At 57.2% G+C, this 15,559-nt stretch overlaps 2 protein-coding genes across 2 annotated transcripts; both read right to left on the reverse strand.

Moving 5' to 3' along the window:
* Positions 1 to 863: 863 nt before the first annotated feature.
* LOC117645171 (4-hydroxyphenylpyruvate dioxygenase) lies at positions 864 to 5,048 on the reverse strand. The gene is made up of 10 exons (XM_034385157.1): positions 4,945 to 5,048; positions 4,595 to 4,621; positions 4,342 to 4,509; positions 3,500 to 3,625; positions 3,063 to 3,152; positions 2,774 to 2,877; positions 2,284 to 2,476; positions 1,925 to 2,044; positions 1,374 to 1,613; positions 864 to 1,050 (listed from the first exon to the last, which is right to left on the reverse strand). The coding sequence occupies exons 1-10, from the start codon at positions 4,945 to 4,947 to the stop codon at positions 976 to 978; spliced, it is 1,146 nt and encodes a 381-aa protein (XP_034241048.1). The 5' UTR covers positions 4,948 to 5,048; the 3' UTR covers positions 864 to 975.
* Positions 5,049 to 6,728: 1,680 nt separating this feature from the next.
* LOC117645097 (sodium- and chloride-dependent GABA transporter 2-like) lies at positions 6,729 to 15,114 on the reverse strand. The gene is made up of 12 exons (XM_034385014.1): positions 14,783 to 15,114; positions 11,279 to 11,395; positions 10,781 to 11,023; positions 10,509 to 10,643; positions 10,258 to 10,386; positions 10,058 to 10,172; positions 9,829 to 9,961; positions 9,498 to 9,736; positions 8,878 to 9,244; positions 8,596 to 8,799; positions 8,234 to 8,404; positions 6,729 to 8,165 (listed from the first exon to the last, which is right to left on the reverse strand). Exons 2-12 carry the CDS (start codon positions 11,370 to 11,372, stop codon positions 8,031 to 8,033), a joined length of 1,965 nt encoding a protein of 654 aa, XP_034240905.1. The 5' UTR covers positions 11,373 to 11,395; positions 14,783 to 15,114; the 3' UTR covers positions 6,729 to 8,030.
* Between the last annotated feature and the right edge of the window lie 445 nt (positions 15,115 to 15,559).

Raw genomic sequence — 15,559 nt, forward strand, 5'->3', positions numbered from 1 at the left:
GCCAGGACACTCTCAGGTCCCCGCCGTCGGACAGGGCGCCCTATCTTTTATGGGGCGCACCGTTACGTCATTTGACCACTCCACTGTTCTAATTAGGGCAGGGAAGGTGTGGCGCCTTGTCACGCGTTTCAAAAACATTTTTGTTTTTGTTTCTTTGCAACCGCTTCCTTCCGAATCCTTCTCGGCGGCCGTCCCTTCCCCGGACGGCAGGACGGCGTGTCGTTGGCAGACCCAGTCGTCCTTTACGGTGTGGTGCGCGGCAATCACGCTCCGGCCTCTCCGAGTCCCTGAGTGCGGCCTGGCGTCGGCATGGCGTCGGCATGGCGTTCCGTTCGGTCCGTTCGGACGGCGCACGCGCACCGCGCATTGAAAGCCTGACGGTCAGAATGGAATGGGCACACCGCACTCATCTTTCGCACCTCTCCTGCTGTTATGTCAGTCTGCCTGTCTGTCTGCCTGCCAGTCTGTCTGCCTGTCTGCCTGTCTGTCGGTATGTTTGTATCTTTCTCCGCGGCCGACCCTGCCCTTGGCCGTGGCCGCGTGCGCCACCTGTTGGCTCCTCCTCCCAGGGCCCCCGCCATGTCCCTGGCCCCCCTCCCCCCCCCTCCCCCCTCCCTCCTGTTTCCACTTCCCGTTTTGTTTCTCCCATGTCAGACAACCCACGATCAAAATTTTGAAAAAAAATTGAAGGTGTTCAAAACCAGCGTTTTTAAGCAGATGATAATCTGTGTGTACAAAAGCCAGACGCAAAAATAGAAAGAGAAATTTTAACTATGAATGTGTCAGAATGCTCGTGTGGTGAGACACCGGCTGGCTAGTCTAGATTTTTTTGTGAATACGATGGAAAATGAATACAACAAGGATTAACTATCTTACAAAAACGACTTTATTTTCTAATTACATGACAGTATTTACAAATGGACTAAGACGCACACACAAAATGGCACATAGAAGAGGTACAAGACTCTGAACGCGCTACAAGTTTCCACGTTTATCCTGTTCGAGTTCGATCGCCTCGAAGAGGGCTTTGAAGTTGCCGACGCCGAATCCCTGGAACAAACGCAACTTGGGTTGTATACATTCATTCATGCTTCCCACACCGGATGCTGGTCTGACACACATCGGTGAGAAAACGGACGTTTCCGAACGAGAAAGACTTCACTCCGCACTTATGACTACATCGAGTATCACAAGGGGGCAGGTGAATTCGGATGAGTTCCGAGAACCTCAGGCGCAGTGCATTGTGAAAATTTTGGTAGTCATTTTCAAGTCTATTTTGCCTTACAAAGAACGTAATCCAACCCGTTGATGACACTCTAGTCATGCCCAGTATAGAGGAGGAGAGAGAAAAGGGGGGGGGGAGAAAGACTCACGTTGAAATTGTGGCGCTCGATGACCTCGAGGAAGAGCGTGGGCCTGTCTTGCATGTTCTTGGTGAAGATCTGCAGGAGGTAGCCGTCGTCGTCGTAGTCCACCAGGATGTTGAGCTGCTCCAGGACGGAGAGGTCCTCCTGGATCTTGACTTTGCTCTTGGCCAGTCGCTCCCGCAGCATGTCGTAGTACGAGCTGGGCACCTCCAAGAAGTGCATGCCGCGCGCGCGAAGGGCCCGGATCTGCAGCCAAAGGTCGTCGTGAACACCAAGAGGGGAACGCGCAGTGGGCCAGAGGGCCGATGGAGGCGGTCGAAATCCCGGACGCGTTTTGAGCGCTAGAGGCGCTAAATGGGACTCGAACCGAACGCGTGACCCCACCAATGGACTGCTCTTCGAACGAGGAATCCATTGGTGGGGGTCACTCGTTCGGTTCGAGTCCTGTTCAGCGACTCTGGAGCTCAAAACGCGTCTCGAGGTTTGGCCGCCTGCGCCGGTCTTCTGGCAAATCCACCGCGCGTCGGGGAAATGTAGAAATGAAAAAGTGCACTGACCGCCTTGACGATGTCCTTGGTGTTGAGCGCGATGTGCTGCACGCCCGCGCCGCCGTAGTACTCGACGTATTCCTGGATCTGGCTCTTCTTCAGGCCGGGGGCAGGCTCGTTGATGGGCATCTACAAACGGCAAGAGCACGTTTGGTCAGATCAGATGCGTACGTTTGTACAGTTTCGAAAAAAAAATACTCAGCTAACTCAACAGTATAGTCAGTAAACTCTCTTCAGCTTGCAGGAGCATGTGCTCATTTAGCACACTCCAGAGTACACGGTGGGCGCGTGCTGAGTAAACTGTTGGGTTCGCTAAGCAGTGGTGGGCGTCTGAAATTTCTTTTTTTTTAAATGGAACAGCTGTGCACCTTGATGGTCTCCTCGAAGTTGGTCATGACGATGGACCTGAGCGCGGAGAACTCGGTGTGCAGCTGCGTGTCGTCCACGGACCAGTACCGGTGGAACTGCAGGGTCCGCTCGTACCAGGCGGCGGCGGACTCCATCTCCTTGTCGGGCTGGTTGCCCACCACGTGGTCGATGAAGTTGAGCCCCACGGCAGGCCTGTTTCCAAAGATAAGTTGCAAAGTCAGCTGCACTATAAATATAAGATGGAAAAACCTCTTTTAAAATGCTCAGCAGAACGATGGAGCCCCTGCGAAGTTCGGGGTAGGCACCCCGTCACACAGCTGTGCTCCGCGGCTGCGGGTGGTGCCTACCTCCCATTACCATTACTATTAAGGGCTAGACCACACATGATCGTATGCCATTTGGGGCTCCCTCCCTAACTTGCAGGCTAATTCCGATCAGTGCTTTTTTACAGTGTGTTTTACAGTGTGTTAACAGAGCTGGCTCACTCACAGGCCGCCGCACAGCTTGTCGTCCAGCAGGGGCTTGGTGTAGCCGGGCAGGAACAGGCCGCGGTACTTGCTGCGGTCCACGAAGGTATGCGTGGTGTCGCCATACTGCCGAAGGAGCCACAGTCAACATAGTGAGTTCGAAGGCCACGCCGATGGAGCGTATCATTGTGTTGGAAAACAAAAGTTTGAACCGCCTCGAGAGGCAGAGCGAGCGAAAATTTGTCGCCAACCACACACTGGGCCGGAAGACCGGTGGAGGTGGCCAAAGTTCCAGACGCGTGTCGACTTACCGTTTGCACGGTAGCCAGTCGCACGGTGCCGAAGTCGTCTGTCTCCTCGTGGACGTCGCGCACTATCTTGGCGCCCTGCTCCTTGGCGGTCTGTGGAACATGGAACACGGTTAGGGCGACGAGTTGCCTTCCGCGACACTGATACCTCACAATCACTCGCCCGGTGGGCTATTTCCATATTTCCCTGACGCACAGTGGGCCAGAAGTGCGCCGCAGGCGGCGAAAAACTCTAGACGCGTTTCGAGCTCCAGAGTCGCTAAATGGGGCTCGACGCGATCGTGTGACCCCACCAATGGATTCCTCGTGCGGAGAGCAATCCATTGGTGGGGTCACACGCTCGGTTCGAGTCCCATTAAGCGACTCTGGCGCTCAAAACGCGTCCGGAATTTGGACCGCCTCCACCGGTCTTCTGGCCCACTTGGCCCGCTTGCACTGACCCGCATGATAAAGTCGAGGTCCTCGACGGAGAAGGCCACGTCTTTGACGGCGTCCCCGTGCTGGATGAGGTGCTCGCCGAGCTCGTAGTCGCCGGGCTCGTACGACGACACGAACACGAACACGATCTGCAAACACGTTAAAAGCAAACTGAGAAATAAATCATGGTGTGGTTTTTAGCTAGACGGCCATGCCGCCGTTTAAGGCCTTCCTTAACGACAGACAATAACTGGCAAGCCTTCCCTTCGAACCCACTTATAGGAAACGTCCTTCGTTCGGTCGGACGGAGCCGCCGGAGCCGGGCCGGCCGGTGCAACAATGCGCTGTTAGCGCGTTGTCATTTGGGTTGCCTGCCCGCCGGGCTGCAGCGCCGCCAGGGTCAGTGAACGTGGCCCGGGCGTGCATTGGGTTGCCTACCCGCCATCCCGCCGGCGCGCTCTGCGCGAGCGAGCTTTTTCTGGGCAGCTTTGATTCATTTGGAGTTTCTTTTTCTCGCACAGTAAAGTGTAATTCTGCAATGTGGGACGTGCACCCAAAAACATGACTTTTTGGATCTAGAAAAAATTAACTTTTCTTGTTTCTTTTTTCTTCAAGAAAAATTTTTTTTTCAATGCAGAAAAATTTTCTTGTTCTAAGACTTTTTTTCTTATAAAAACCAAGAAAATTAAAAATCTTGAAACCATTTTTCTGGGTGTGGCCTTGCACAATCTTGTGCAAAGCGAAATTTTCGCGTACAAATTTTGTTCGCGAAATCGAACAATTTCGTCCGGAATTTTCGTACAAATTTTCTAGGAGAAGCACGAGCCAAAAATTGGACCACGGAAATTTGACAGTGTAGGCTCACCTTGTCCTGGCGCACGGCGTGGAAGGCGTGCTTGCGGGAGCCCGTCTCCAGGCCGCGGTACGCGAACGGCTCGAAGCCCATGCGGGTGACGTAGAAGCTGGCGGCCTGCTTGGCGTTGCCCACGTAGAACTTGACGTGGTCGAAGTTGAGGAAGCGCCCACTGATGGGCTGAACGAGAGAGCACACGATTTTCGTATTCTGTTGAAGTTTTCAATCGGAAATTTTCACTCGTTCCTAGTGGAGGTGTTCTTACCTTTTGGCCCTTGTCCGTGTATGTGGTCTGCAGGAAAAGAAACATGTGACATTTAATTGCAGTTTTCAATAGGACAGAGGCACAAGCGGGTGACATAATATCCTTTCTGGACACATTACAAGATTTAATGTGAGCTTAGTACACAGCTATAGGGGTGTACTTAAAACGCTTCCATGTGAGTGTGCTTGGACACGCAAGCACACTCGTATCGATACGAGTGTGATCGATCGATTCGTCGCAATAACAACATCATACAACAACAACAACAACAACAATAAAACAACAACAACAAAGTTACTAAATCCTCTGTTTTACGAAAATAGTTTTTATTTTCGGTTGAGCCAACTCACCATGTTGGAGCGGTCGTCTACTTTGTCACGCGAGTCAGTTGGGATACTAGCGCCGCGGCCCGGAGACACTTGCTTTTATAAGGTGTCCCGGCGGGGCTCGGCTCGGGGGTCCCGTCCCGTGGGCCCCGCGGGTCCGGCGGGGCCTCGGGGCGTCATCAGTGGACTCATTCGTCGTCTCTCTCTGTCTCTCTCGCACTCATGGGGCGTCCCGTGTGGGTGCGAGAGAGACAGGGAGGCGAAAACGACTCTCAGTCCGCAGAGGTGTGTCCGGGAGCCGCGCTGCGATTGGTCGATTGGAGCGACACGGGCCGTTTACAGTGAGGGCCCGGCCGGCCCGGCACCCGAGTGGCTCTAGTCAGTGTTGCCACCTGAGTAGGCAAACACTCCCACGATGCACCACAGTGAAAAAGGGTCGCCAACCTCAACCTGTCCTCTGGGCAATATCTGGGATCTGCTGTCGAGAAGTGGCCTGGGAGTCAGGCTAGCCAAGGAAGTGTACTTGCACCAATTTTCAACAGTAGTTTCGGCCTTGTTGAAGTCAAAAACCGTTTAGGTTTGATTATGGAAAAGTTTGGTTGCGCTCGTCAAGCCTCCCCCTAAAATTGGGGTCTAAAAATGGTGCACAAAATCACGAGAATCATGTGTATTTGTGTGTGTTGCAATCTTCATCTTTTCATTCTAGAGGCGCCTAGGCTGTTTTCCAGTGGTGCGAGCAGCACGAGCCACCCAGGCGTCAAGCCAGGCGTCAAGCCCCGCTGTTTTTCTGTCCGGCCACGTGGCGCCCGGTGGCCTCCCCACTGTTGTCTGGCATCGGTCCAGGCGGTCCGGGCCCCAGCAGACTCCAGGCTCCAGGAGTCTCCGATTTGCCGTAAACAAACGCGGCCCGGCCGAGCCAATGCATTCCGACAGGGAAATCTCTGGGCAGCCGCGCCGAGGTGTAAACATTTGCCGGTGGGAAAATCGAATCAACAACAGAGACGGATAAATGCTTTGTAGTGGCGGTCGTGCGATGGCTACATTCGGGAAGCAGACATCGGATCCAGGTGTATCAATATTTTTGCTTTCTCGAAGAGTTTGTTCTTGAAATAAAATGTTTTTGTCCCATTCCAGTCGAGAACGACGCAGATGATACCGAAAGGTTCCCGCTAGGGGGCGCTGGGTGCATTCGGTGACGCATTCCACTCGCATTCTTCTCGGTGGCGCTCCACTGCACTGTCTATCACAACAACGGCCCGACTCCATTATCGCGCGTCGACGACGTGGTCCACTGCCTTCCAGCGGACTCATTCCGAGAGTCGCTTTCGTCGCTCTGTCTCTCTCGCACTCATGAGGCGTCCCATGTGTGTGCGGGAGAGACAGAGCGACGAGAGCGACTGTCAGTCCGCAGGTCGGGCCTCCTTGGACCGTGAGGTCAGCGGAGTCTGTTACCGGGTCGGAGCGTCCTGGACTGTCCTGGACGGCGTCCAAATGTAGCGCCGCGTCGCTCCGACTGGGACCGCCGAGCGTGGACACCCGTTTTCCAGTTTGTCGTTCTGTCTCTCTCGCACTCATGGGGCGTCCCAAACGGGTGCGAGAGAGACAGGTGTGTGCCGAGCCCCTCGCGAGACGGCTCGCGATTGGCTGTCGCCAGAGGCCGGGCGAGAGAGAGAGGCACGCCATTGGCGCAGCGTCGACGGCACGCAGTCACCACGAGACACACCGTCGCGCCGCCAAGGCGAAAACTCGCCTTAGGAGCGGCTCAAGATTTCTCAGACAGTAGGCATGAATTCAGCCACAACTAAATATAGCTTTAAGCTTTTTATTTTTCACTCTTATTGTAGAATATAATTTTGATACATTTTGGGGTTTTGCCCTGTAAGTGTTGAAGCAGTGGCCTGCGGTTTCATCGCCTTACATACCTTTAAACAACCTCGCCCACAATGGATTCGAACAAGGGCCATCTCCAGACTATGTGTCTGAGTATTTTCTCATCGTTGTACAGGGTGCGGCCCAAAGGACACGAAACACTCACGGAGCAGCCAAAGAAAGTCAAAATGAACTCAAAACAATGTATTGATTGACTAAAATCAGTCGTTATTAGTCGTTATTGAGATTAAATGACGCCTCGGTGAGCATTTCGTGTTATTTGGGGGCCAAGAAGAACACAACATTCCTACGACTAGGTAAACTCTATAATTGGTCTGTTAATATAATTTTTCTATTTACAGATATACATTTCTTTTTCAACCACACCGATAAAACTACTGAAAGGAACATTTTCTTTAACAATGCACACGTAACCAGTTTCAAAAGCACTCAGTTTGTCGATACCACAGGCGTGATATATTCACGAAATGACAAAGATTCTGCTACAGAAGGAATTTCTTTATTATTATTGTTATTTTTGTAAGCTACATGGTGAGTACACACAACTCTAACGAAGTGGTTGGCTAGTCGTATCGGGCGAAACAGAATTCTAGTGAAACTGAATACAATTGACGCAGAGAAACACACAGGTAGTATATTAGTGGGGTCACTTGTAGGAACGAGTCTCTTTGGTATTCCTCTGCCGCGTTCCACGGAGATCTGGAAGACTGGGAAAGACTGGGCTCGCGAGTACAGTTTCCAACGATTAAACAGTAGTTCTAACAGTCGCGCACCCAAAAAGTGAGATATGACTCCTCCGAAGGGCACGCACCTGAGTTCTAAAAAGAAGTAACTACGGTACAAGCGATTTACAAAACAGAGCCGTACCGGTGGTGGCGGTGTCTCTAGAAGAAGCGAACTACACTAAAGAGATCTCCGTGGCGCTGCGGTCCCGGGCCGGGGAGGCGTTCGGAACACTGTTAAAAATAATTGGAAAATCCCGAAAGTGCGTTCCGAAGTTCTGAAGCTTCCTCGGGAATTTCCCGAGGCTTCATGCAGTTTTTTTTGTTCCATACCTGCTGGATACTCATTCAAACATCCTTTCCGAAAGAAAGGCAACTTTTCTCCCGACATGTTCTTCGGGAATTTCAACAGTGAACGTTGTTAGTCTCTGCCGCCTCCTCCGGTGGTTCCTTGGCTTCGCAGTGCAGGCCCCCGTGCCGCAGCTGGCGTGGCTGGCGTTATTGGTTGAGGAAGCTGCTGTTCTTGGTGAGCAGCCCGGCCGAGCTCTCGGACATGGGGATGACGGGGCCCTTCTGGCCGGCGGGGATCTTGGCCTTGCACTTGATGTCCGGCTTGAGTCCGCGGAGCAGGCGCTGCGCAAAAGCAAGGCTTTTTCATCTGCATCAACAACACATGACGACTTTGGGGTTTTCGTGCTCACCTCTTTGAAGGTGCCTTTGGACTTGATCATGTAGTAGACGGCGTAGGCGGGGATCCAGATCATGGAGGAGAAGCTGATGGCGATGCCAAGGCCCTGTGCCCACAGCGGGTACTGGTACGAGCTGCCGTAGGTCAGGGGCTCGTACTGCACCACGTAGAACACGAAGATGGCCTGCAGCAAGCACGGACAGTTTTTTTAAATTATTTTTACACTTTCTGTGTTATGTGCCAAGATGCAGAAAGGACCCCATGAATCGCGCGCACGCTACGAACTCGAGACTGTACATGCTTCAGGTTGAGGCACGCAACCTGAAGGACGCAATGCACACTCTTAAGTTCGAAGAGCAGTCGCTGTCAACTCACCACCATGACGGCAGGCGCGAAGACCACCCAGCAGGCGTACCAGAACTTGTTCACCTCCACGCCCATCATGGACTTGATGCAGGCGCTGAAGTTTTTGGCGCCAAAGATCCAGCCGATGGCGATGGTCTGGAAGAAGCACACCCACAGCAGGGACATGCCGGACACCGAGTAGAAGTCCATGAGCTGGAAGATGTACGCCCCACCCTGCGAAAAAAAAATGTCGTTTTATTTAGGTCCTGGGATTGGGGCTTTATGCTGAGTCCGGAGATTGGGGATACTGACGTGCGTGACCATGGGCAGGCCCAGCAGGAACATGAGGCCGCACACCACGGCGGTGAACTTCTTGCGGTGCGTCTTGAGGACGGGCCACTGGTCGGCCAGCCCCGCCACCAGGGCCTCCACGATGCAGAACTCGCTGTCGATGCCCAGCACCACCAGCATGGTGAAGAAGACGGCGGACCAGACGGGGGCGCCGGGCAGCCGCAGCACCACCTCGGGGTACGTGAGGAACACCAGCCCGGGCCCCGAGGTCACCACGTTGGCCACGGTGGTGCCCTGCTCCAGGGCCACGTGGCCCAGGATGCTGAACGTCACCACGCCGGCGATGAGCGACGTCAGCGTGTTCACCACGCACGTGATGAGCGCGTCCCTGAGGAGCAAGGGGTTCGAACATCGCGGCCAAAGACGCGTTTTGAGCTCCAGAGTCACCAAACGGGACTCGAACCAAACGTGTGACCCCACCAATGGATTCCTCGTTCGAAGAGCAATCTATTGGTGGGGTCACACTTTCGGTTCGAGTCCCATTTAGCGACTCTGGAGCTCAAAACGCGTCCAGAGTTCTGGCCTCCTCCACCAGTCTTCTGGCCCACTGGCACACTCTGTGACTCAGTGGCGGCGCGCACCTGTAGCTGTTGTGGTTGTAGGCGTTGTAGGCGCCGAGCGTGGGCAGCGCGCCCATGCCGATGGAGTACGCGAAGAAGATCTGCGTGGCGCCGTCGATCCAGGGCCCCGGGCCCAGCAGCGCCTCCCACCGGGGCGTCACGTAGTACAGCAGCCCCGCGCCCGCGCCCTCCAGCGTCACGGAGCGCACCAGCAGCACGGCCAGGATGGCGTACGGGAACAGCGCCGTGAACCAGATGATCTGCGGACCGCCAAGGCCAAGGCCGCCGAGGGTGTCAGTGTGGACGGAGTCCCGTTGCTCGGCCGCGCACTGCGGCTGGACGGTGTGCCTACCTTGCCGCTCTGGTGCAGGCCCCTGTAGATGATGAAGTAGACCAGCACCCAGCCCAGGGCCAGGCAGGCGAACAGCTCCCACTGCATGCCGCCCAGGTCGTGGATGCCGCCCGTGATGCGCAGCACGCGCCGACTGCGGACAAACAAATCGTCATCGTGTTGCTGTTGTTGTTGTTTTCGCCGAGGATTCCAAGCGGCAGTGGTGCCATGTGAGGGTGGTGACACTCACTCCCAGTACTCCTCGACGGGGGACGTCCTGTTGGCCGGCCGGTCCGTCTTGTTGTCGCCCAGGAAGGACCCGTTGGCGCGCGGGTCGTAGCAGTGCGCCGTGTTCCACTCGTTGTCTGCCAAAAGAAAAGGGTTTCTCAACATGAACCAACGACCACAAAGATATTTTCCACAAATCATGCGATGGTAATGCAAACGGACCACATCCGCTCCACGGCAAGTCCGGCAGCGTGACGAAGGACGCGATGAGGTAGAAGAGCGTCCAGGCGATGATGATGCAGTAGTAGATGTCGAGGAAGAAGACCAGCGTCATCGTGGCGTAGCCCACGCCTGCGAGCAGAAAGTTCATTTTCACTTTGTAACCAGTCGCCATCACGCGCCATCACGGCAATGGCAGCCGTTTGTTGGCCTGGCCGTGGTGGTGGTTTGACGGTGCGGGCCGCGGGCCTCACCTTGCAGGATAGGGCACAGCTGTCCCACGAGCGTCATGCCGCCGGAGCCCAAGTACTGCCCGATGGCGACCTCCTGGAAGAAGATCGGCACGCCGCAGAACACCATGGCGATGGCGTAGGTCACGAGGAACGCACCTGGCAGCCATCATTACAATTAGTATTGTACACTAAGGACCAGAAAAAAAAACAAGGGGAGGTGGGATTCGAACTCGGAATCTTCATAGCCGAACCCTGCGCCTCACGCCCCACGGCCACCGCGGCGCTCTACTCACCGCCGCCGTTCTTGTAGCAGAGGTACGGGAACCGCCAGACGTTGCCCAGGCCGACGGACACGGAGATGCAGGAGAACAGGAAGTCCAGCTTGTGGCCCCAGCCCACGCGCCCCTCCTGGTTCCCCTGGTGCGACGCGGACTGCCCCGCCAGCGAGGACGCCCCCGAAGGACCCCCAGAAGGACCTCCAGGAGGACAGGCTACGCGCCTCGACGCGCCACCGCTGTCGGCCGCCGTCACCTCTCCTGCGGGAGAAGGCCAACAACAATAACAACCAACTCGAAACAATAACAACAAAACAGCCGGTCAGGTGCCCTGAGAGAAAGAAGTACGGAACAAGTCTGGTCAACAATTTGCCTGGGCCATGCTTGCCAGCTACGGAACCTGAGCTTCCGTTTCGTTCACAGGAGTTTATATGGAACAAGTTCCGGACGTTCCGGACTTTTTTTTTTCGTGCTTCCGCACTCCATTCTCTCGAAAGTTTGACAGTGTGTACTCACGACTCGGTGGTGCCTTGGCGGAGAACTCGATGAAGGTGTGGTCCGGGTCCGCCGCCTCTTTTTCCTCACCCCAATAGTACATCTGCTGCGCCATTTCGCCTGGTGCAGACAACGAGTCTGCGGCAAAGGAAAAACAAAATCAAGACCACCAATCGGTGACGATGTCAAGAAGGCTCATTGAGCTTTGATAAGAGTGTCATCAGTTTGTTATGAAATTGTCACCGTTTGAAGGTGATGCAAATACCGTCCCCTGGGAGGAAAATATCATCCCCTATTTTGTCATAAACTGAAAACAAAGTTTTACAGTTTGACCGGGTTAGCTGTCAGCGCGGCGCCGGGTAGGAACGGGGGGGGGGGGGGGGCAGCAGAGAGAGAGGGGTGCTGGGGCAGTAAAGGGAGACCTCGGGCGCTCGGCAAGGACAAGGGTGAAAGCAAGGGCGGCAGGGTCAGAAGGGCAACAGGGTCAACGGGGCACCAGGGAAAACGGAAGCAGAGAGAGGGGGGCACAGACGGCCTATTTTGGAACGGGCGAACAAGCTGTGTCACCTCCGTGCTACCCTGTGCTTCCCTGCAGACTGATTCCGAGAGTCGTTGTCGTCTGTCTCGCCTGGTCTCGCGCTCCTCCGAAACGCCCATCGGGTGCGAGAGAGACAGTGCGACGAACGCCGTCCTCGGAATCAGCCCCCTGTGCCGGGCCGTACCTGCGGCGGTACACTGCCTGCCCGCCCTCCACCCCTTTCTTCTGCTCCCCCCCCCCCTCACTTTCTCTTGGTGCTGTATTCTCACCTCGCCCCATTCATTCCGCCCCACTACCCGTGTCGTCGCAGCACGTTCCAGTCTCTCACCCCCAGCCCACGTGAGGCCGCGAGACGAACCGGATTCCTCCACGTGCCCGCTGCCTCGTTGGGTTTCACAGTGAGGGTCTCGCCTCCCCGTCACCTTGTTACGCGGCTAACAAGCTCCTTCTCGGCTTAATTCATTTTTCATAATTAATGGTGTACCCTGCGTATGTTGTTGTTTTTTAGAAGTACGCAGAGGCCCGGCTTGGACAAATACGTTTCCACGGCCCGCCTGTCGGGGGACAAAATAAAGTGGCTCGTCCGGAAAAGGCTCCCCTGATTAGCGGCGGTGCCTGGCCGTCGTCTGCACTGTAAAACAAATTCCGTACTTCTGTACGGAAAATGTCGTAAGGCAGCCTTCGCGTCCAAATTAGTGGGTCCCTTAGGGCGCCTTAGGGCCTGGATCCCCGCCGCCTCCAAGCAGTCCAAGCAGCGCTCCGTCCTTCCCGCGACCTCGCCCCGCCTGTTGCTCGGCGAGCCCGCGCCGCTACTACCGAACGCCGCCGCGCCCTGCCACGCCACGCCGTCACACCCTACTGCGCCCTGCTCTACCCTGCCACGCCACGCTGAGCTACACCCCGCTACGCACGCCCCGCCCCGCCCCGCCCCGCCCCGCCCCGCCCCGCCCCGCCACGCCACGCCCTTCGGAAGCCGGGCAGGGCGGTCCAAGGCCACGCTGGGACTCGCAGCCGCAGCCTCCACCTCGTACTACCTCGACTACCTCCCTCAACCTTCACCCCTACCCTCCCCACACCCACACCCCCAGCCCGCCTTCCTCAACCATGCCCTTTAGAAGAGGCCTGCTCTCTCCCCGCGCTCCGTTGGATCGAAATAGTCCCGCTAGACACAACTATCGTGTTCAAAATCGAAATCGAAATTAAAATAAAAATAACTCTTCAGAACGCCCATTTTCTGCTGCGTTCCCTCCATTGATTCCGCAGCCCGCCCTCCGCCATGCAACAGGTTCGCCATTGCGTAATGTGGCGTCACTATCGCGCCATCTCATTTCATCTTTCGTCCCCGCCTGGGCGTCCGGCCGTCTGGCACACTGCTGGGGAGGCCAAGACGCGGAGGCACACTGGCAGGGCGCGGGCGCGGGACGGGCCGAGACGAGGCGTCGAGGCGCACGTGCCGGGCGTGCGCTTGGACAGGGGTAGGCCCGGCCGGCCCGGCCCGCCCGGCCAGGGATACAGGGATGCTGTGCCCCTCCCCCTCCCCCACCCCGTCGGCGTGTATTGATTTTCCCGCGCGTTCCCAAGGCCAGCGCGCCGCCCGGTGAGGCCTTTCCTCTCCAGCAGACTGAGTCGTGCTGTCTCCCTCCCACCTGGAAGGGCCTGCAAGGGCTGCCCCGCGAGAGCGACAGAGACCGAGCGACGAAAACGACTCTCGGAGTCAGCCTACAGCAGCCAGCACCGCTCCCTGCCGTGCGGCGCGGCCCGGCGCGGCCCGGCGCGGCGCCCCACCCGGTGGCCAAGACGCAATTCAGTCGAGTCTAATTCGGCCGATGCCTCCTTGGCGGTGCCAAGGTGAAGAGCCGAATGGATGATGGACCCTTCCACGAGACGCTTTGCTGACGAGCGTTGTCAGTGTAACACCACCTCTCGGCTCCCGGCTGGTCTCGCTATTCAAATTCGGGAGCGCTATTTAAAGATCGATTTTCACAAGTTTGGCGTCACGACCTGGCGGCGCGCACCCCCTCCGCGCCGAGACGTCACTTTGACTCCTTCGATTAATTCATGAAGGCAACCCGCCTGCTCCCGGGTGGGCCACCCCAGAGAGGACGCCACACCGCCTGCCACCCGCTGGGTAGGCAACCCGCATGCTCCCGAGCACCGCGGGACTGCCTATCCCGAGCTCAGCGGGCGCTAAATGCCAGGGCCCGGGCGGCGAGTGTGTGTGTGCGTGTGTGAGTGAGTGTGCCGTTTACAGTGCCGGCCCGAGGGAGGACCGGAAGCAGGATGCAGTTCGGCGCGGCCTGCGGCACAGCCTGCACAGCCTGCACCACGTATACCACGTGCTTTCATTGATCCGCCACAACGCCCCCGCACCGCCGCCGCCGCCCCCTCCCTTCCTCCTCCCCACCCCCCGCCCCTTCCCGAAGCAAGGCACGGAGACAACAATAACAATAACAACAACATCAACAATAACAAGGGTCTGCTCCGGGAAAGTCCGGAAAGTCACGCGCGCCATTCTCATTAACGATGCCATTGGCGCGCGCTTTTTCGAAGCCCGGAAAACGAAGTGCTGCAGCGATCCCTGTCGACTGTCAACGTCGGCGCGCGCCACTTCGACCCCCTCCCCCCCTCCCCCTCGGCTTGCACCCTCGCTGCAAAGCTGCATTCCGAAAGGGCAGGGGTGCCCGGGGCGCTCTTGTGTTGCATCATTCTCGGGAGTCAATACAGCACCCCATGGGCCGGGCCCCAGGCGGGGCCCCAGGCCGGGACGGTGCCCCACAGCCAAGACACATCCTGAAAATCAGAATGACGCAACTGGCGAGGCGAGGCGAGCGTCCCCGGGAACGCGAATCATGTTCCGCAAACAACAGTCCGGTCTTAACCTGCGCGTTTGTTTTTCGCGCGGTTGTCATTTCTCTGAGCCTTTTCAGCTACGCTGGCAGAGCATCGCGGTCCAAGTTTTTCCGAGTCAAGACGGATGTTGGACTCACCTCTGCGAAGGCACCCGTTCTTACTGATCGGCGAGGGACACTCCTGTGTTCAGAGCACCCAGGCCGCGCAAGGCCCCTGGGCGTGCGGGAACCGGGCGGTTCCGGTCCTGGAGGCGGGGGGTCTCGGACGCGGGCGGCGTCGGGCCCTGCCGGCCGGGTGTGTTGCGACGGAAGGCGGATGCGGTGACCACCACGACGTCGAGGAGCTCGACGAGCGAGGGGAGCGTGGCCGGCTTGTTTGCTTTGAGCAGGGCAGGGCCGGGCTGGCCGGGCTGCAGTGGCAAGGACCTCTGGCAGGGCGGAGCGTGGCGGGGCGAGAGGCGAGGCGCACCGAGGCGGCAGCGGGCGGCAGTCGACGAGGTACTGGCGGCGGCGCTGCGACTGACCCCCGCCAACATGAACCCCCTTCCCTCTTCCCTCTTCCTAGCCCGGGTGTGGAGCCACCCCCGTGGAGCGGCGAGCGGCAAGCAGCGCGCAGTGTTGTGGCCCCCACCACCGCCGCCCCACACCCCCGTCGCCGCCACGCCCCGCCACGCCCCTGGCCTTGCGCTCTCGGCCCACCCCGCCACCCCACCCCGCGGCACGGGATGGGGGCGCCGGGGGTTCCGGATTGCTCACCGAAAGTCAAGAGGCAGCTTCCACGATGAATGAAGGCAGGATACGGGAGTGGCTCGCCCTCTGAGTCTCAAGGCAGCCACCCCGGATGAATGAAAAAGAAAGCGGGGTTTGGGATTGGAATCGTGAATCAACCTTGATTTCTTGGGCAGGAGTGGGATT

The sequence above is a fragment of the Thrips palmi genome, unplaced genomic scaffold (assembly GCF_012932325.1).
Source record: "Thrips palmi isolate BJ-2018 unplaced genomic scaffold, TpBJ-2018v1 HiC_scaffold_18, whole genome shotgun sequence".
NCBI classification, from domain to species: domain Eukaryota; kingdom Metazoa; phylum Arthropoda; class Insecta; order Thysanoptera; family Thripidae; genus Thrips; species Thrips palmi.